At 33.8% G+C, this 20,951-nt stretch overlaps 3 protein-coding genes and 1 long non-coding RNA gene across 8 annotated transcripts in view; 2 read left to right on the forward strand and 2 right to left on the reverse strand.

Moving 5' to 3' along the window:
- Positions 1-242: 242 nt before the first annotated feature.
- On the reverse strand, positions 243-16,436 carry LOC6493893 (UDP-glucosyltransferase 2). Of its 5 annotated transcripts, none has more exons than XM_044715307.1 (7): positions 16,227-16,436; positions 9,644-9,726; positions 9,530-9,587; positions 8,745-8,928; positions 1,627-1,923; positions 781-1,568; positions 243-723 (listed from the first exon to the last, which is right to left on the reverse strand). In XM_044715307.1, the coding sequence occupies exons 2-7, from the start codon at positions 9,720-9,722 to the stop codon at positions 555-557; spliced, it is 1,575 nt and encodes a 524-aa protein (XP_044571242.1). In that variant the 5' UTR covers positions 9,723-9,726; positions 16,227-16,436; the 3' UTR covers positions 243-554. The 5 variants fall into 5 exon arrangements, with proteins under 5 accessions (XP_044571242.1, XP_044571241.1, XP_001961384.1 ...); XM_044715306.1 differs by lacking the exon at positions 16,227-16,436 and adding an exon at positions 14,413-14,803; XM_001961348.4 differs by lacking the exon at positions 16,227-16,436 and adding an exon at positions 9,805-10,075.
- Positions 14,818-16,328, forward strand: LOC116656190. Its single transcript, XR_004311196.2, has 4 exons — positions 14,818-14,934; positions 15,205-15,280; positions 15,366-16,132; positions 16,193-16,328. It is a non-coding gene; the product is annotated as an uncharacterized LOC116656190 (long non-coding RNA).
- A 417-nt stretch (positions 16,437-16,853) lies between the features above and the next one.
- On the reverse strand, positions 16,854-17,832 carry LOC6493891 (craniofacial development protein 1). Its single transcript, XM_001961349.4, has 2 exons — positions 17,101-17,832; positions 16,854-17,039 (listed from the first exon to the last, which is right to left on the reverse strand). The coding sequence occupies exons 1-2, from the start codon at positions 17,718-17,720 to the stop codon at positions 16,949-16,951; spliced, it is 711 nt and encodes a 236-aa protein (XP_001961385.2). The 5' UTR covers positions 17,721-17,832; the 3' UTR covers positions 16,854-16,948.
- A 1,127-nt stretch (positions 17,833-18,959) lies between these two features.
- The window catches only part of LOC6496680 (guanine nucleotide exchange factor DBS), a 136,077-nt gene continuing 134,085 nt past the window's right edge, over positions 18,960-20,951 (forward strand). The window contains exon 1 of the mRNA XM_044715299.1: positions 18,960-19,094. The gene's annotated coding sequence lies outside the window, so the exon portion shown is untranslated. The remainder of the gene's footprint in view (positions 19,095-20,951) is intronic.

A 20,951-nucleotide genomic window follows, 5' to 3' on the forward strand; every position in this document is an offset into this window, starting at 1 on the left:
TAAGAAAATTTTCATGGCCTACTTGGAATGGCGCGACCCTATATGCAATAGGGTCCTACTTTATTCTATTTAACTGTGTGAGATAACTGTTAATGATGAAACCTAATATATTATATATGTTCAGGGGAGCCCAATATATAGCAAGTAATTCTATGAGTGTAGGAAAAAAACAAAATTGATTATGTCGGCCTGTGTAATTTATGATAAAATCGAATTTGATAAGAAAATAAAAAAAAGAAATCTTTAGGTTTATAAAACTTACAAGTTATGCTTTATTGTAATTAAATTTAATTTAACAATTTGTTTTGCATACTTTGGTTTCAATTATCCATGGTAAAATTTCTGTTTGCTTATTTTATGTCACAACAGTAAAAAGTTTACGTATTTGAATTTTATCCCATAATTATCTTGTTATGTGTTAATATTAAAAAAAAGAATCCACGGTGGATTCGATTTTTTTCTATCAAATACGTAAAAATCACATCTAACCCCTTTAAGATCAACATATACATAAATGTTAAAATTTGCCAGAATATTTCCAAAACCAAATTTCGTTATGGTTTTTTAAATTTTTTTTTTACTTCTGCTGATGCAGAGGACATAGATGTAGGAAGGCTTCGTAGCTTGTCAGTTCGAAAATCCAGGCGCTTAAGTAATAGAATAAGACTGTAAAGTGCCAGCAGATACATCGCGACTACATCTATTAAATAGTATTGCCACCAACTAAAACATAAAAAGAGTGTATTTACATTATAGAGAAGAGAAAAAATGTTTACTTACGACATATTTCGAGAAGGAGCCTGTAAATGAAATGCTCCTTTGTGACGCAGGACATATTCCGTCCAATAAATTGCAGTCTCTAGAGCGGTTGAGCGCTGATCAAGCAAGAGCTTTTGCCTATATCGAGCTGCGTTTCTATAACGGGGATCATGAATCACTTTCATAATGGACTTATAAAGCTGGTTCGCCGATAATGTTTCAAGATCCAGTTTTACAGCATAACCATCGACCTCTGCTTTCGCTGAATTGACATCATGGTCACAGAATACTGGCATTGTTACAACAGGCACTCCATGGAAAACAGTTTCAAACATGCTAAGCAGACCTCCATGAGTGACAAATGCACGAAGCTTTGGGTGACCAAGAATATCCTGCTGTGGTAGCCATCTTGAGAGCTTTACATTTGAAGTAAGATCCTGCATGTCTGCGGCCCTGCCCTCATACTTCCATAATATATGGTACGGCAACCGAGAAAATGTTTTTACCAACATTTGACGAAGCGTCTCCGGCATGTTCGCTGCTTTTACCGACGATCCCATAGAAACATAAATAAATCCAGAAGCCCCGGACGCCCCAATAAATTCCTCCAAGTCCCAGGGAAGCTTCTTAGGTGGTTTACAATGAATACATGCAACTTCAGCCACATTCGGATTGAAAGCTCTAGGATAGGATACCACAGCATGTCCATTTTGAAGAATGAAGCTCACATTTCGCGAAATTTCATAGGGATGTGGTAAATGGGTGCCCAGGTGGTGCCGCAATACCAGATGTGTTCGACGCATAACGTACTTTAAACCAAAATATATTTTAACAATTGGTAAGATCCGGACAAATAAGATTTTTTACCATATGCATTAGACTTTGTCCAACCTGCATTCCAGTGTTGATAGCTCTCTCGTATAGGCTCATAGTATCCGTAAACCGAGAATAAAAGTTCGGGGTTATGGCATAGCTTCCTGGATTTCCTGCAACTGAGAGACTGCCCGTGTAAAACCCCACTGTGTTTATGTACATGAATGGGATCTTGTATTGATACACTAAACCTAAAAGGCATTCTGGAAAAGCTCCATCTAATATGGCCATATCAAAACTACGGTTCGCAAGCTCCTTAGTCTCTGCATCTCCAAGCATAGCATCACACGACTGTAAATAAAAATCAAATTACGTTTGTTTCTTGTCGTTTTATTAAATTTTGAATACAAGAGTACGTAGAGTACAAGGGTATATTGTATTCGTATGAATGTATGTGACTCCGAATCCATAAAGTACGTATATTCTTGATCAGAGACTACAAAAGATATAACTATACGATTTTTAATGAAGCGAAAATTATGATTGAAGCGCAGGTTTATTTTAAATAATATAAAAAAACCTCTTGACGAGGTAAAGTGCGAAACCCAAAATATCTGATATCAATTTTAGTGACGAAAATATGCTATATAGGTGTACAAAATTGCATATAAAAAATATTCTTATTCGGCACGTTCCTGATTTTTATACCCTTGCAGAGGGTAATTTTGGTCAAAAGTGTGCAACGCATTGAAGGAGACATCTCCGACCCTATAAAGTATATTATATACATATATTCTTGATCAGGATCACCTCCTGAGTCGATATAAGCATGTCCGTCTGTCCGCCTGTCTGTCTGTCCGTCTGTCTGTCTGCCCGTCTGTCTGTAGGTTTCTACGCAAACTAGTCTATCAGTTTTAGAGCTATCGAGTTGAAACTTTGCACACATCCTTCTTTTTCTTGCAGGTAGTACATAAGTCGGAACGGCCGGGATCGGTCGACTATATCCTATAGCTGCAATATAACTGATTGATCGGAAATACCATAACTATAGTGTTATTTAAGTTAGAGGTTATACACATGTTATATTTGAAAATATCTTACGTACAAAATTTCATAAGGATCGGCCGACTATATCCTATAGCTGTCATAGTACGATCGGAACTGGCATACCTTTGTTGTTTTTTAAGTTAGAAAGATGGGACTTGGTACAGATTATATTTTGGACAAAATAATCTAATTTCCAATTTTCGTAAGGATCGGCCGACTATATCCTTTAGAAGCCATATAACTGAACAATCGGAATTGGCATAACTTTGCTGTTTTTAAGTTAGAAAGGTACAGATTCCATATTGGGTAAAATAATCTGATTTGCCAAATTTCATAGGGATCGGCTAACTATATCCAATAGCCGCCATATAACTGAACGATCGGAAATGGCACAACTGCAAGGGTATATCAACTTCAGCTCCGCCCGAAGTTAGCTTTCCTTTCTTGTTTTTTGTTGTTCTTGCAGGGCTATCTCCGCGTGCAATATAAATAATATCAAATGAGCCAATTTTTAAAAAATATTTTTTTTCCTAAAAAAAAAAATTTCTTTTCAGTGAATTTTTTTTTGTTTACTATTAAGACGTTTGGTCTTAAAGAAAGTGAATTAGATATTTATAAAACCTTTTCAACGGTGTAAAGCACGTTTTAATATCTTTCTTGTTTATAAAGTAATGAAGATTTTAATAAACAATGTTTTTTTATTTTTTTAACGTAAGCTTAAGGTATTTCAAAAAGTTGAAGAACAATAGTTGCTCATATGATAGTAACAAACATCTCCAATTTTTTTTACGATTGTCAAGAAAAAAACAAGAAAGGAAAGCTAACTTCGGGCGGAGCCGAAGTTTATATACCCTTGCAGTTGAGTTGCAGTCCGCTAGGTGGCGCCACGCATCTTATATTATTAGATATATAGCGGATCGTATATAGTCGGCCGATCCTTATGAAATTTGGCATATCGAATTATTTTGCCAAAAGAGGAATCCATTGAAACTCCCATCCTTCTAACTTGAAAAACAACGAAGTTATAGCATTTCCGATCAATCAGTTATATGACAGCTATAGGATATAGTTGGCCGATCCTTATGAAATTCGACAAATCAGATTGTTTTTCCCAAAATAGAATCTGTACCAAATCCCATCTTTCTAACTTAAAAAAAAACAAAGTTATGCCAATTTCGATCGTTCTGTGACAGCTATAGGATATAGTCGGCCGATCCTTATGAAATTTTGTACACAAGATATTTCGGTCAAATATAACATGTGTGGAAAGTCTCAACCCTCCAACTTAAAAAACACCAAAGTTATGGCATTTCCGATCAATCAGTTATATGGCAGCTATAGGATATAGTCGACCGATCCCGGCCGTTTCGACTTATATACTGCCTGCAAAGGAAAGAAGGGTGTGTGCAAAGTTTCAACTCGATAGCTTTAAAACTGAGAGACTAGTTTGCGTAGAAACAGACAGACGGACAGACGGACAGACGGACATGCTTATATCGACTCAGGAGGTGATCCTGATCAAGAATATATATACTTTATAGGGTCGGAGATGTCTCCTTCACTGCGTTGCACACTTTTGACCAAAATTATAATACCCTCTGCAAGGGTATAATAATGCAAACAAACAACCAAACAGACACACTGCCTTCACTTTAAAAAGGCTGTAAAGACCGAATTTCTTGAATAACTTCTGAAAGAAATGTCGGATCGGAATGTGGTAACAATTGACGCGTATTTAAGAGTAGAATGCGAATATAAATTATGGACTAAAATGTCTCCATCAGCCCCAATTTAGTGACTCTAATTTTTTTTACTTTCTCCCTAATTTTTCCCAAACCAAATAACTTTTGAAAAATGTTTGGACAAAAATTAAAACAATACCTTTCGATTGGTATTTAATTCATTTACATCGGTTGGCTACAGAAAATTTGTAATTCTTCGGCTATATATAGAGTTTTCTCGCGCACGCCGATTATATCCTATAGCTGTCATAGAACGATCGAAATTGGCATAACTTTGGTGGCATAACTTATGGTACAGATTCTATTTTGGTAAAAAAAATCTGATTTGTCGAATTTCATAAGGATTTGCCGACTATATCCTATAGGTGCCATATAACTGATTGATCCGAAATGCTATAACTTCGTTGTTTTTCAAGTTAACGTTGTTTTTCAAGTTAGAAGGATGGGAGTTTCAATGGATTCCTCTTTTGGCTAAATAATTCGATACGCCAAATTTCATAAGGATCGGCCAACTATATACAATCCGCTATATATCTAATAATATAAGATGCGTGGCGCCACCTAGCGGACTGCGACTCAACTGCAAGGGTATATAAACTTCGGCTCCGCCCGAAGTTAGCTTTCCTTTCTTGATTTTTTATAATTTATTATATAGCGAAACTCTCATAAGGATAGGCCTCTGATCTGTTAATTAGTTAAAACAATTTGGTTTCCCATAACTACGAAACAATTTTGGATTCTAAATACATTTTTGGGCAAATTTTTAATTAAAATTTGTAAACTAACCAAATTCCAAAACCTTTGTAAATTAAAAATACGTAAAACTTCAGAGCACTTCAGAGAATATTTCAACCTATATTTTATATTTGTTATTGAATACGATTAAGTGGTAGCTGTAAAATGTTTTTCACATATATATATGCATATGTCAACGAATGCATTAAAATCTATATATTAAGGTAGAAACAGGGTATATTTCAGTCGATTGCTTTTAAGTTGTTGTAGTTCTGCCAGCGGATGGTGGATTTCCCTTCTGATGGATGATTTTTGTGGAGAATAAACAAAAACAGCTGATTTTTTGTTTCTGTGGGCATCAGTAGGGTAACAAAAACCATCCGTTTGAAAATAACAACAGTACAATTTGTGTTTTAAGTCAAAGCGACTGAGAGATACCCTGTTCCTATCTTAGTACAATGATTATATATATTTAAAGCATTTTACAGCTGCAATCTAATCGTATTCCTAAATATTATATGTATAAAAAGTATGAAATATTAAAATATATAATACAATTTTTTCATAGTTAAATAATAATGAATACTCCCATTTTTTTAGGGTAGCATGCCTGAAAAGTTACAAAAATCAAAAATTTTTGCTGGCTTCAAAACGAAGTCGAACGCACACACATGAAAACGTGTGTGTGAATGTGTGAGCACGCATACATATAAAGATCGGTTCAACCGCGGAAGAACCTTCTTGATGATGCGCCTCTCTGCGACTTATCAACCAAAAAAGTTAAATGAGATTATGAGCGTAAAAATGAGCGTAAGAATGAGAGTAAGATTCTCTCTGGGGCCTCCGGGGGCCTGTCGCAAGAAATTTTTGCGTCCATTTTCGTTGTATGAAATAAGAAGTCTATATGTTGTATGGTTAGTGGTTCTATTTTAAATAATCGAAGATCAATATATACAAAAAAACAACTGACATCTTATAAAAAACCTCTTGACGAGGTAAAGTACCGTTGACGAACCTGCATGCGAAACCCAAAATATCTGATATCAATTTTAGTGAATCAATTTTAGTAAAAAATATTCTTGTTCGGCACGTGCAAGAAAAACAAAAAAAAAATTCAGTCACGTGCCGAACAAGAATATTTTTTATATGCAATTTTGTACTCCTATATAGCATATTTTCGTCACTAAAATTGATATCAGATATTTTGGGTTTCGCATGCAGGTTCGTCACCTAAAGTACCTCGTCAAGAGGTTTTTTTATATGATTAAAAAAAAGTTTTGATGTCAAACTATTTCTATAGTTCCTGCTAAATCAGCCGATTTTTAGATGAAATATGAATACGCATTTATGGTTCCCATATTGCCTTGCAGTATTTTAGGACGCGCGGATGGACGACCTATAAGACTTGGCACTTCGACGCGTATAGTACCCACGCAGATGAAGTTTGGGTAAAAATTTTGCCACGCCCTCTCCCACCCTCACTTGAAATTATAACGAATTGGTTATCGGTAACACTTTGTGGACAAATGGGCTGAGAGAAAAATACGAAACCGATCAAAATTGAACTTTAAAGCGGCACGGAACAATTAAAATTTCAAAACTTTTTCGCGCGGGACCTTCTTAGGCATAGCCCAAATTTACGAAACTATCATATAACTGAACGATCGGAAATGATACAACCTTGATTTTTTTAAAGACACTTGGGGCTTATTCCATCATTTTTATTAGAAAATTGATTTGATAGTGAAATTCTCCTAAGGATCGGACAACTATATACGATTGGAGGTATATCTAATAATATAAGGGGCTACTTAACTGCAAAGGCATATTAACTTCAGCTCCCCCCGAAGATATGTAGCTTTTCTGACTTGTTTCTTATTGTCTTGTTTTGTCTTGTGTTTTAGATTTGATCTGCATGTCTATTATAAGACTTATTGTACAACATCTTATAGATCCATTCCTTCACGCTTTCATACGAACAGAAGGACTGACGGTCAGGCATAAGCAGACATAACTGTGGACGGCAGTTCACGTAGGTAACGAAACTTAGTGTGCGTGAGTGTGCAAACATTTGCAAAAAATCTATTAGTTGGGAGTAATTTTGGTGAAAGTAAACGAAATTTAGTTGATTTCGATTAAATTCGATTCAGCTGAAAGTAATTACGCTTAAAAATTTCAGCGGTGACACAGGTTTAATGTGTTTAGCCAAATCACAAACTTTTTTTTAATACGAAAGATATGTAGTTTCTGATCGTTTTATTATGCCATTTCCGATCGGTACCTACAGAATATAGTCGTCCGATGAAATTTGGTCGATCGGATGTGTTGGCCCAAAATAAAATCCATAGAAAGTCTCTACCTTTACTATCCCAAACCTGATACCCGGTACTCATATTTTTCTCCAAAAATTTAACTAACCATTTAAAGTATGTATTATCAAAAAAATTGTTTGTTGCATACTTTTGTATGTTTTGGAATAACAAACAATTTAGTCGGGAAGCAAAATGAAAAGTCTATAGCTTCTCTAAAAATGGTCCGATTTGGTTGAAATTTATAAATTAGCTATAGAAAAGTTTGGCATACAAATTTAAAAAAAAAACTTTTTTAAAGGTTTTATAGGTAGAACCATAGGTTCTAAGAATTGACGAGTGCGAATTATAAACATTATTAACGAATACGTTTAAAACGATTTTGCAAACCCTTGGCTGATTTCCAAATCTGAGTAACTAATAAATAACAAAAATTGTTTGATTTTAAGAGCTAAGATTTAGAATCTTCATTATGCTGAAGAGTTCTTCCTGATATACCCTTGCAGTAAGGTAGAGGATATCGCGTCTTTAAAAATAGCAAGGTTTTGCCATTTCCGATCATTCAGTTGCATGCCAGCTATAAGATATAGTTGACCAAACCTTATGAAATTTGGCCCTATGTTGTTAGCTTTTAAACGGAGAGACTAGTTCGTAGAAACAGGCAGACCGACCCACAGACAGATGGACATACATATGTATATTGACCTAGGAGGTGATCCTAATAAAGAATATCTATCAATTAAAAAATCTTCACGAGGTAAAATAATGGTGGCAAACTCGGCACGCCCAAAATATCCACTATCAATTTTGGTGATAAAAAAATTTAATATATGTATAAAAAATTAGCCATCAAACATATTCTACTCGGCACGTGTTTATATTTTTTATTTTTATTGTTCCACGTGCGGAATAAAAACATTTCTAATAATATATGTTATAATGAATTAAAATATTTTGTCTGGTGACACCAATGTCGCCACTATCTCCAATTTGGGGAATCAAAAGTGTTCTATATTCACATAAAATTTCTCTCAAGCCGTTTGGATTTTGGCAAATGTTTTGATAAAATTAGTATATCACTCATTCAGACCGCACGCTCACAGATCATTTTTAATTCCTCTGTTATATAGAGTCCGCCCTCACGCGCGGACTGCTGTCCGCTGCGATACCTTAAAGGGTCGGAGATGTCTCCTTTACTATGTTGCAAACTTTTGAGCAAAATTATAATACCCTCTGCAAGGGTATACAATTAAATTTGATATTTCTTTTGTAAAAATTATTTTTCCACAGTGGAGGCTATCCTAACGTAAGCTTAACGTAAGCATGACAGTAAACTTACTTCAAAGGCATATCGTAGTCCATCCCAAGGTTTTATTGGCATCTCACCAGCCATTCGTGAACCCAATAAGTCCCAATTCGTGTAATTCTGTATATATTCAACGAGACCAGCAGGTGTCACCTCGTGGAGTCCTTCAACATGAAAATCTGCTGGAAATCCGTTTAGAAAAGTAATGTTGTGACCTCTGCAATAGCAAAAAAACTTAAATGAAAAAATATGAAATAAAAATTAAAGAATAATTTCACCAGCTCCATAATAACCGAACAAAGAGACTTTATTACGTAAATAAAAACTTTTTTTTCATGAAAAATTTACATTGAAAATGTACCAAATAAAATAATTCATCAACTAGTTAACGTAATTTCGAAATAACTATAAAATGTTGATATCTGCAATTTTATATAATTATTTTTAATCTTTTATGATTTATATTTTCCTCGTCCTACAAGAAAGGGAAGCTATCTTCGGGTCACTACAGTTGCAATGACAGATTATATTTAAGGATATATCAGAGTGGATATATATCAGATATAATTGGTCTTATGAGAATTGCATTATCAATTTAATATGATTTTCATCCAAAAAGTTTGCAGTTTTGACAAAATTTGTATTACCATCTGAGAGGGTACAATAAGTGAAAAAAAAAAACTTTAAAAAAAAAACTAATAACAAGTAAAAAAAAAATTGGTCTAGTTTTTTCTAATTGTACCTAAATGAAAATTAGGTATGAAATACCTAAATGAAATACCTAAATTTCTAAATCTATAATATTTGGTCATACGAACCTAGATATAAGTCCTTTAGCCAGCTCCCAAAATGGTATTTTGTGTGACTTTGTTCCACCTGAAAACATAGAATGCACCTAAATTTCCTCTTTTTTTACTTGTTTAAATACAAACCTTGCGTGGCCATTAATATGTCCGCTGCTAGTGCATAGCAGGTACAGATAATTAGTATAAATACTACTATTCGATGCATGATGCTGCAAAAACGTTTTAAATACTATTTAGTACATTAGCTTCGTTAAACACCAAATATAGCTGTATAACAATTTATAAACCTCTTTCTTCTACTTCAGATCAGTAATTGGAACACATCTACGAGCAGCCTCACGAATTTATTTATTTTGTTTTATTTTTAAACTCCATGCGCGAGGTATTTAAGCCGTTTAATGGACCGTTTAGTTTGCGACCCGAAATGAAATAATGTATTTATAATTATTTTGTTTGTCACTAACTAAAGAATTTTAAATATACGCACAGTGTCAGTGAAAAGTCAGTGAGCAGTAAAGTTAAAGTGACCTTGCTTTTAGTGTAGGTCCGTGAGAGACTTACAAAATAAATGCCCTTTATATACCTACAAAGCTTTACTAATACAATTAGTTTTACTTGTCGTTTCCGAAGAACTTGCCGCTAGTTATATGTTCAGAATTTCAAACTAAGGCTAATTTGAAAAATATAGTGACGTATCCGTAACCTAAGTTAATAGTTCATTAAGGTATAAAAAACTATACCTTTTTATGCAAAAATTGAAAATTTTAAACACTTTATAGCGAGGTATCCTATACTATAATTACTATATATAATTACATCGATAAATCGTTAATTTTTTAACATATAATAATTTGTTAGAATCTGCGAAAAATTGTAAAAAACAAAATCAAAATAAATAATAGTTCTAGAAAAAACATGTCTCCAAACTTCCTACTTAAGACATGAGAAATCTATTCCGTTCTTATAATTCGGAAGGTTTAGGCTTTTACATTTTTTAATCAATTCAATTATTCTTTTACAAGGCTTAATCATACCAATTATCGCAAAAAAGGTTTTATTGATCCGACGAAAATTAAAATCATATTATATTTTTAAAAATAATAATTAACTTTTAAAAATTATACGAGGCGAGTTTTAATACCATTGCAGAGGGTATTATAATTTTCGTCAAAAGTGCGCAACGCAGTGAAGGAGATACCTCCGACCCTATAAAATATCATGATGATGATCATGATCACCTCTTGAGTCGATATGAGCATGTCCGTCTGTCCGTCTGTTTATAGCAGCATATAGACAGATCCTACAGCTGCCGTATAACTGATTGATTTTTTTAAGATAGAAAGATGGTACAGATTCCATTTTGAGCAAAGTAATTCGAAGTGCCAAATTTCATAAGGATCGGCCGACTATATCCTATACCTGCCATATAACAGAACGATCGGAAATGGCACAACCTTGCTATTTTTAAAGATGCTTAAAGGGCTGATTCCAACATTTTTATTAGAAAATTGATTGAATGGATCGGCAACTATATACGATATATATATATATATCCGATATATATGTAAGAATATAACGTGATTGCTACGTGACTGCAAGGGTATATCAACTTCGGCTCCGCTCCGCTTCGAAGTAAGCTTTCCTTTCTTGTTTACATATGTATTAACTTAGTAGAAAATATCCCATACTACCTATGGGAAGAAATATAATATATGAGTACGTATTTCCCAAAAAAAATTTGTAACAAAAAATGTGTTAATGTCGAATTTATTTTTATATTCTCGTTAGCATGTTTATAGCCATCACGCATAATGAACAGATATCACCGTTGCGTACTCTGATCACTTAATACTATAAAGGAAGGTGGGAATAAGCACGAGTCAAACGAGCATGTCAGCAATATTTCGTATGTGCTTTTAAATTCGTTTTTAAGTGAAATCCGAAATGCCACATTTTTTAAGGAGAAAGTTTCCTTTAGTCTCCGCGAAGTTTTAGGAATCATGAAAGTTACGTCCACACTGATACATTAATTCGACGCTTTTGGTAAGAACAACGAAATTTCTAATAAAAGAAAAGTATTTGAGATTTAACTACACAGGCCAACAGGAAAAAAATCCAAGATAACTATCCAAGAAAGTAGGTTTGACAAAATAACAACGACCAAACGACGTTGAGCTACATAAATTTTCACGTTCTGTCATCTACTTTCAGGCTCTATTACACAGGCCGACGATTTCCAACTTTTTTTTTTCCTCCACGCATAATTTTACCTGCTCCATTACCTTTAGGCTCCCATTAACCAAAGTTAAGAACAAACATAGGTTCTATCACCAACAGTTTCCTCGGTACACCTAATAGAAAAAATTGATCAAATTTTACCATATATTGAATTATGTAGGCCGTGTAATGGCGATGACCATACTTGTTTCTAGTACATATCATTTTTGAAATGTATGTGTACGAACTTAAATTAAACAAGTAAGGAAAGCTAACTTCGGGCGGAGCCGAAGTTTATATACCCTTGCAGTTGAGTCGCAGTCCGTTAGGTGGCGACACTCATCTTATATTATTAGATATATAGCAGATCGTATATAGTCGGCCGATCCTTATGAAAATTGGCATATCGAAATATTTTGCCCAAAGAGAAATCTGAAACATTGAAACTCCTATCCTTCTAACTTGAAAAACAACGAAGTTATAGCATTTCGGATCAATCAGTTATATGGCACCTATAGGATATAGTCGGCCGATCCTTATGAAATTCGACAAATCAGATTTTTTTCACCAAAATAGAATCTGTACCATAAGTTATGCCACCAAAGTTATGCCAATTTCGATCGTTCTATGACAAGGCGGCAAAAGCGTCTTTCGCCCCGAGCGCCAACGAGGCTAGCGACGCCACTGTATCAGATATTTTTGGTTTCGCATGCAGGTTCGTCACTGGTATTTTACCTCGTCAATAGGTTTTTTTTATATTATAAATAACTACATACAAATTTATATTTCTGAAAAATATTTTTTTTTTTAAATTTGTATTTTTAAAATTATAATTATTACGTTTTCTGATATAAATTCTTCATTTTCTACTTTATATATATACATACTGTATACTGTTTTTTTTTATATGTTGGATGCATATTTTTATATGATCATTTTATTTCTCCCTTAAACTTTCAGAAAAATCTTATTTTACTTTTGTGTATATAGAAACTGATAGATAATTTATTTCTTTTGTTTAAAGGAACACGACTATGCTCCTGTGCAGCTTAGTTATGGTAGTTGCATGCGCATTAGAAAAAGCTGGTTTAGTAACTTCGGCATTATGTAAAAGTGTATGTAAGTTCAATGCGTCCAAAAGAAAATGAAAGTGCATGCTCTATACGGCTTTCGAAAACGATACATATGGACATATGTAAGTATGTACATACATATATCACACCAAAGGCAACGACGCAACGACTTGCTGAGCCAATGCCGTAAGGAGGGCAAGCATTGGACAGAGCCGACGTTTAAATACGCTTGAAACTTATTCTCAACTATCACTGTTAATGCGTCAACATAAATTCCCCATTTAAAACTAATTAAGACAAACCAAATTTTATGTCTTTACTTAGACGAAATGCATTAACGATGGTTTGACATGCAAACTTCTCAAAGCGAGAGGGCAACAGTGCTCAATCTAACCTAAACCACAGATTCGTCTGAAGAACAGTTGACCCTGTGTACATATGTATGTACATACATATATTCATAAATTTAAGTGAAAGCAGACTTTTTGCATCAAGGTGTGAGTCAACCGACCCATCTAGTTCGTGTATAACCATTTGTTTCATGTTAAAATCGCCTAAAAGTGTGTTGAAATTAAATGCCTAATATGTATATGTATGTACTTAGCCTTTTATAAATAAATTAATAAACCTATTTTTATGATCCATTTTAAAGCATTTTATGATCCGTATAGCTCCATTTTAAAATATTTAAGCCGTACTTTTTTTTTTATCAGTATTTATACTGTTGAAACCTATAGGGTAGTTACTCTATTGAGGCAAAACCGGCAAGATTTTCCTATCTTAAATAAGCACTAAAGGACGATTATCGAACATATATATGTATATTTACGAATCACCACTGTAGTTTGAGCCAAAGAAATTAGTTTGTTTTTTTATGTAAGAACATACATACATATGTGCGTATGTATGTATATGTATGGCTGGAATACGCAATACATGATCGCACACTACGATTATTATTACGATCGCGGCACAAAGATTACAGCAGTCACTTGTGAATTAACTACTGAAAAATACGTATAATACACATTAGCTTGGGCAAGAGTATCAGCTTAAATACTTTAAACGTATATATTAATACATACATACATACATAAATTACACAAATTCTTTTTTACCTGACATTTTAAAAAGAAAACCGCACTTGTAAAATTGTAGACGAAAATTAGTGAGAAGAATACAATACATTTTTCATTAAGTCGTTTTAACATTAGATTATGCCATTTGTACGAGCGAACGCGTGCGTACCTTAAGTCTTTTGTTTCAGCTTCCTTTTAAGCTTTTTTGTTTACTCTGTAGTAATTATTTTTTCGTTGATTTGACCTTGCCGAAAGTTGGGCGTTTCTGTTTTCAAACTAATTTTCAAGCTTTTTACTCATAAGATAAAAATAAAGGTCGTATTATAGCAATTTGTATATTCCTTCAACAATTTTTTTTATTTTAATATCTATGCTCCAATATAATTTGTTTCCAATCGTAAAATGAATTTAAGTTTTTTTTTTTTAATTATCTCACGCCTTATATTGAAACGGCAAATTTGTAAGCAATCGAGAGTTATCAGGTGTACAAATTTTTTAAATTTAAAGATTTACCCAAACCTAGTACCTTTTGTAGTGTAGTACGAGTACTGAACTTAAAGGCCTCTATGCATATGCATAGACTTGGATTGGCTTTAAGGCAGGCTTTTTATAGTAAAGTTGTTTAGGTGATATATTCAACTCGCTCTTTGTATTCAAAGACGTTAACACACTTTCACCTATGCAGACGTATTATTTAATATTATATTTTGGATTGGGGAAATTAAAACCGAGTCATTTTTATTCAAAACACGATTAAATTTCCCCCTCCGAGTGGGAAATTTTTTTTTTTTTAATTGACAAAATTTTTTTCACCAAAGAATTAAGATGTCATTATTTTTTCGTCCGGAAAATTAAGATTGCAGAATTTTTTTTACTATGGAATCTAGAATATTATTTAAGTTGGCAACAATTTTCTTCAACAAAATTTTAACTTTCCGCGAGACTCCAAAAAACACGACTTTTCACTTTTCTTTGAAGCTTAAACGATGCATAGACGAAGTTTCTCCACGGTTTAACGATTGGTTCGCTTGGCGCTGTTTAACGAATTGTAAGTTGTATGCACCCGCTTTCGATTGTTTCTGTTACGTTTAAATAATCGCTCGGACGTCCAACACTAATGTAAATAACAAACAAATACTTACAAATCTCCAAAATACTTTACATAGTTATACTTATAATTGTACTTATATTTTTTCTAATATTCGTTGCTCTTCCCCACCTCTTGAAACGAAGACTGCGGTTTCAGCCAGTGATGCCAATTTTTCCTTCGTCTAATGTAATTTTTTTCGTTTTTAAATTCAAAACTCTTCGATTGTAGGGCAGTTGACTGCAAGCAGCCAGCTAATCTGAATCTACTATCGTAACAATCTGTCAGACTGCTGAAATCTGAATCGGTACGCATATTGATATTTTTTAAAAAAGAGTTTATTAATAATTTTATTTAAATCAAATTTATTCCAAACTTTCATATAAAAACAGTCTGGCACTCCGTGTTTCATATCGACATCACATCGATAACTTTGAATTCAAAGCCCTGGAACTCAAGTCGAAAAACAGGTTTGACAAGCAAAACAGTTTATTTCAGTGTGAACAAATTTTTGTGGTTCCACTCAAATTAACTTTGGAGCCGGTTTATTGAAAATGTTCGAAATTGTTTTGGCTGAACAAAACACAACATGAATGAAAAAAAATATCTTTATCCATCTGTGGGAGAATTTACCAAAAATGTTAAAAAGTTGTATAGTTGGACCAGAGGTGACGACTTGCATGCCTAGGCGTGCGCGAGGAAACTATATATAGCCGAAGAATTAAAAATTTTCTGTAGGCAACCGATCTAAATGAATGATATACCAATTTAGTATGAACAACTTGGGACCTCAGCCTTGGAAATGAGCCCCGGAAAAATGGAGAAATGTCTGTTTTCTTTTTAAAAATAAATTTTTTTAAAACGGTTTTGTTCATTAATGTGTTGCAAAATTATGACATTTTTTTGTCCCTTAATATGTTGCAAAATGATGAAGAGTGGAAAATTCGAAATTGAATTCAATTCAATTGTTCAATTCAATATTATGGGGCTTAAAATAATTGAAATTGAAAAGTAATTGAATAATTGAAAAGTAATCTTACTAGGTTAACTGAACTTAATCTTACAAAATTAGAGACAAACAATTCAAACTTAATCTTTTTTACTCTCCTTCCACCGCTGTCCAAAGCTTTTACGACAGGAGGAGGAGGAGCGCCTCATGGTGAGTCTCCTTTTTAATTCCTAAAAGGATCTTGGCTAAAGAGAAATATTTCCTTTGCAGTGAAAAAACATAGTCTGTGCAACCGTTTACTCACCGAGGATGAACACCGCCACCAGAGCTTCATCTCCTCCAAGCTTCGCTAAGTATCCAAGTCAAAAACGTTGAATCTTAAAAAGGGGAACTGGATTCCCCAAAACCCCTTGGGAAAAAAAAGAATATGTTGAAGCCAAAGATGAACAAAATTCAATCTTTTACATCCATTTTGTAAAAGATGGGTTTAGATATACGAACGAGTCTTAATTTGCAGGCCAAAAAAAATGTACCAAATATGGGTTGTTATTTGAATAATAGGAGAGACTAATCAAATGTACATAACATAAACATAAGCATAAAAACCTAATTTGAGGCATTACACACGTGTAAAAAATGTGGGTAATTTTTGAGTCTGTAAGCTTTAAATATATCGCAATTATCTGATATAGTTGGCCGATCCTTTAAAGAAATTCAGAATGAAACTAATTTTTTATATACATTTTGACCACGAAGTATGACATTTCCGATCTCTGCAAGGATATGACAAATCAATGCTAGTACACAATTGCCAGGGCGTTTTCACCAGGGTCCGGAATTCAGAAGACGTCGGATTAAACCGAAAGCTCCTTTTTGGTTTGCGGTATCATAAATGGATTTTCTCCCATCGACCCTGAATAAATATTTGTAATTTATATTAATCCTTAGCTTATTTATAGTTATATTATTCTATAAAATATTATCTTAAGCAAAATGGATGAAAATAAATTCGTCTTTAAGAGATGATTATTTTTTCCGACGTGATTGTCGCAAGCTCTTCTCAATTTCAAACTGACGCATATCTGTCCTTTGTAAAAAGTCTTGGCGGTCCAAATATCTAAAGCGACAATTTAATTATTAAATATAATTGTTAAAAAATTTAGTTTAAATCAACCTACCCTTCCTTGCCCTTATTGTGTGTACGTAACTCTTCATCTATGCCTTCGTCGCTTTTAAACGTATTCCAATCCATTTGCGACTTTTCCAACACAGACATTTTCTTCTTTTTACCCAATATATTTATGAAAGAACCGACACCACCCAGTCCTGTGGGTCGTTTAACTGCTCTTTTCTCTATATTCTTTTTACTAGACAGCCCCTCCTCAGTCATGTTCACATTTTTTTGTAGTCCGCTCGACCGTGTTTCTACAGGTATTTTTTTCTGGATTACCGTTGGGTTTCTCTGTTGGGTTTCTGTTGTAGACCCAACGTCATTAAGAAAATCGGCCCAAAGCGCATTAGATCTGGATTTATCAGCCTCTTCATCTGAGTGAAGTTCATCTTTATCGTTTTTAAATTTTTGTTTCGAGCCTTTCGCCTGTCTGGTCTTCCGAGACGTGGGGCTGCTACCCTCTCCATCTTGATGTATAAACGAAGAAATATTTTTTTTTTCTTTCACCTCTGATCCATCCGATTCGTCAGAGCTGGTGTCGCTATTTTCGCTACTTTTGGCATCACAGTCGCCCTCAATACAATAATCTTCATCGCTGTCCACTGCTTTTTCATCGTTAACACTCATGCTCTTTTCGACTTCAAAAAATCCAAGTTACTTAAATTTATTTCCGTTTAAAGCAAATAACCTAATTCATCAGCAGAATGTAGCCAAGTGATGAAAATACATTTTTACCAAACATTTAACCAAAAAATACTAAAACTGTAAACATAATATTCGTTGCACTAAAGTTAGAGATTTACGTGACGCAACTGACTTTTTAGCTCCTTCAATACAAACAGTTACCAAGAGTGAAAAATATTTTTTTCTGAGATTTACTTTTTTGGAATTACATATATTGAATACTTTTTTCGTCTAAAAATTTATTTAAAATAAAATATGAGTTATTTTTAGATTTAAAATATAAAAGTTATCTTCTAGAGTCTCACATAAGGTCCCAAAATATGTTTTTTTTTCTGTTGTAAATTGTTGTATTTTTACCTTGAGCTGAAGAATGTCTCTAAAACGTGTGTAAAAATTTTATGGTAGCAGTAAAGCAATACGACACCCTTGGTTTTTTAAGGAGTTACATGGGTGACCTCGGGGAAAAAACGTATTTTTTCCAATAATTTTTTTGCATATAAAAACAGAAATATTTTCATAAAACTTTTTATTATTTAAAAGATACATATTATAATAAACATTTTGTGAAATTTAAGAACAAAAATATCACAGGCGTTGTCAGCAGAACTTTTTTCAGAATCATCAGAAATAAAAAAAAATACATGTTTTAGTAAAGACAAAAAACTAGGTATTGAACGAAGGGGAAACAAATAAAAGTTGTATTTTTGACAGGCGTTTTTATAAAAAATTCAAATTTCAATGAAAATTTATCGATTTTGTTTTTAATAGTTATAATTAACAAAAAAAATCCTTCGTTCAATTCCTTGTAAATGATATCTCGAAGACCTGTGTAAAATTTCATTAAGATCGGTTGAGTAGTTCGCGAGAAATCTTGACAACTAAAACAAAGAAGTTTAAACAAGAAGTCTGTATGGTTAAACCCGATTTCGATTATATTTATTGGTATTAGCGGTATATTCGCATAACATGCCAACAATAAAGTTTAGGAGCATGCGCGTAAATAAATCAGTATTGCCTATCTACGAAACAATATTATAATATTTTGCTTTAAGCTTATATTTCCATAAACAATTAATTTTTTCTTATTTTTGTGCAACTAAACCATATGGAACTAGATTTGCGGGTACAAAAAATAACATTATGTAAGAACAAAACAAAAAAATTATAAACATAAAAATTAAAAAACAACAAAATGGACGTGATAAAGTTTCAATGTTTACATATGTGTGTGCATTTTTTAAGCACTTTTTTATAGTTACTTACGTACAAAAATGATTAGCGTAGATGATTTGAGAAAAAATAAATCGGATTTAAATGGTAAGCATTTTTCCGATATTACGTTAACAAGAAAATGGTTATTCTATTATTATGGTTTGTAGCCAGAAAAAGGTGAAATGCATTCAATGGCTTTGCCACAAATTAATAATATTTCTATAATCTAAGAGGCTTTGTTGATTATATTTTATTGTTATACTTGGGATTTTATTGTGATTGGGATTTTATTGGGATTGTATTGTTGATTTGACCAAGGGACATTCAAAACATGATCTCCGGGTTATCATGATGGGTAAAGATGAGTTTGATATTTGACAAAGTGAGTTATGGTAAATTAAAGTCATCTAGAATTACCAGCAGGTCAGACAAATGTTGCCAGTACGAGAGTTGCTATATATATTTCTGGCCTAATAATAAAAATGCGAATATTTATGATTAAAAATGGTTTTATTGTTTTTCAAAGCATTGTTTTTCAAAGGAATTGTCGAAGCACTTTGTCCACTCCGATTGAGACACCTCCAAAACATGGATTTTGAACGCTTCAACAGCATCTTTTGGCGTCGAAAATCGTTGACCACGCATTTTTCTCTTGATTTGCCGGAATAAGAAGAAGTCATTGGGTACCAAGTCAGGGCTGTATGGCGAATGATCAATTTGACATTTTGGCCGGTCAAAAAGGCGCTGGTTTGAGCTGATGTGTGAGAGCTCGCTTAGTCATGGTGCAGAATGATCCGTTTTCTCTTGTTCGATTTTCGAATTTCTCCGAAGATTTCAGGCAAACAAATTGTGGTGTACCACTCAGAATTGACCATCCTACGTTGCTCAAGCGGAACATTCGCCACATGACCTGCTTTACCGAAGAAACAGGCCACCATTTGCTTCGAAGTGCTTCTTCCACGAACAAATTTCGTTGGATTTGGCTCGTCTTCGAAGACCCACACGGTCGATTGCTGTTTTGTTTGCGCGATTTTTTTTTGAGCGATTGTAAATCCAACGAGAAAACATTTGTTTTACGGCTAAGTGCAATATCGAATGTATGCTGGTGGAAGAAATGCCCAAGGATGCCTCTATCTCACGGTATGTCAGATGACGATCTTGTCAATGTACTCTGGAACAACGACTGTTTTTGGACGACCTTCACGACCTTCGTCTTCGAGCGAGCCCCGATTGAATTCATTATATCAGTTTTCCACAGTGCTATAAGATGATGCTCCATCACCACACAAAGATTTAAGTTCATCAATGCACTCTTGTCATGTTCATTCACGTCGAAAGCCGTAAAAAATGATTGCAGCGGAAATTTATACGAGTTAATTCCATTTTCTGCCAAATTGATTTTTTCAAGTAACTGTAAACAACACAAATTATAGCCGTACGTCAAAACATTCTGAGCACGTTTCTGCTAAAACATGTCAAACATCCCAATGAAAACATCAGATGGCGCCAGGCAACGCTTAGTATGGCCTAGGCCAGAAATATATATAGGAACCCTCTTACGAAGGAAATTCGGAAGATGGAATGCAAGAACAGATAATAAATTACGATTGAGCGCTCATTATAACTTTAGCGCAGATATATTCGAAATCACCAAACTCTGATAACTTTATCTCTTCAAAAGCGAAATTGGAGTCAATTGAGATTAAGACTCCTCCTCCTTACTTCGTAAGCCCCCTAGACTACAATTCTGATAGGTAAGATTGATTAAACTTTAGAATTTTTTTATTTATATTACAATTTTTTTTAAAACCAACGATTAATTCTTTAAACCCACACTTGGTCTGCCGCATAAAGGATCGCATATCATCCTGAAGCGGAAAATGGCATCAGAGACAGTTGCAGTAAGGTCGGCATATTTGCTATGTTACAAATTGTCAAACAATCAATATATGCTGGCCTGGG

The sequence above is a fragment of the Drosophila ananassae genome, chromosome 3L, assembly GCF_017639315.1.
Source record: "Drosophila ananassae strain 14024-0371.13 chromosome 3L, ASM1763931v2, whole genome shotgun sequence".
Lineage (NCBI taxonomy): Eukaryota > Metazoa > Arthropoda > Insecta > Diptera > Drosophilidae > Drosophila > Drosophila ananassae.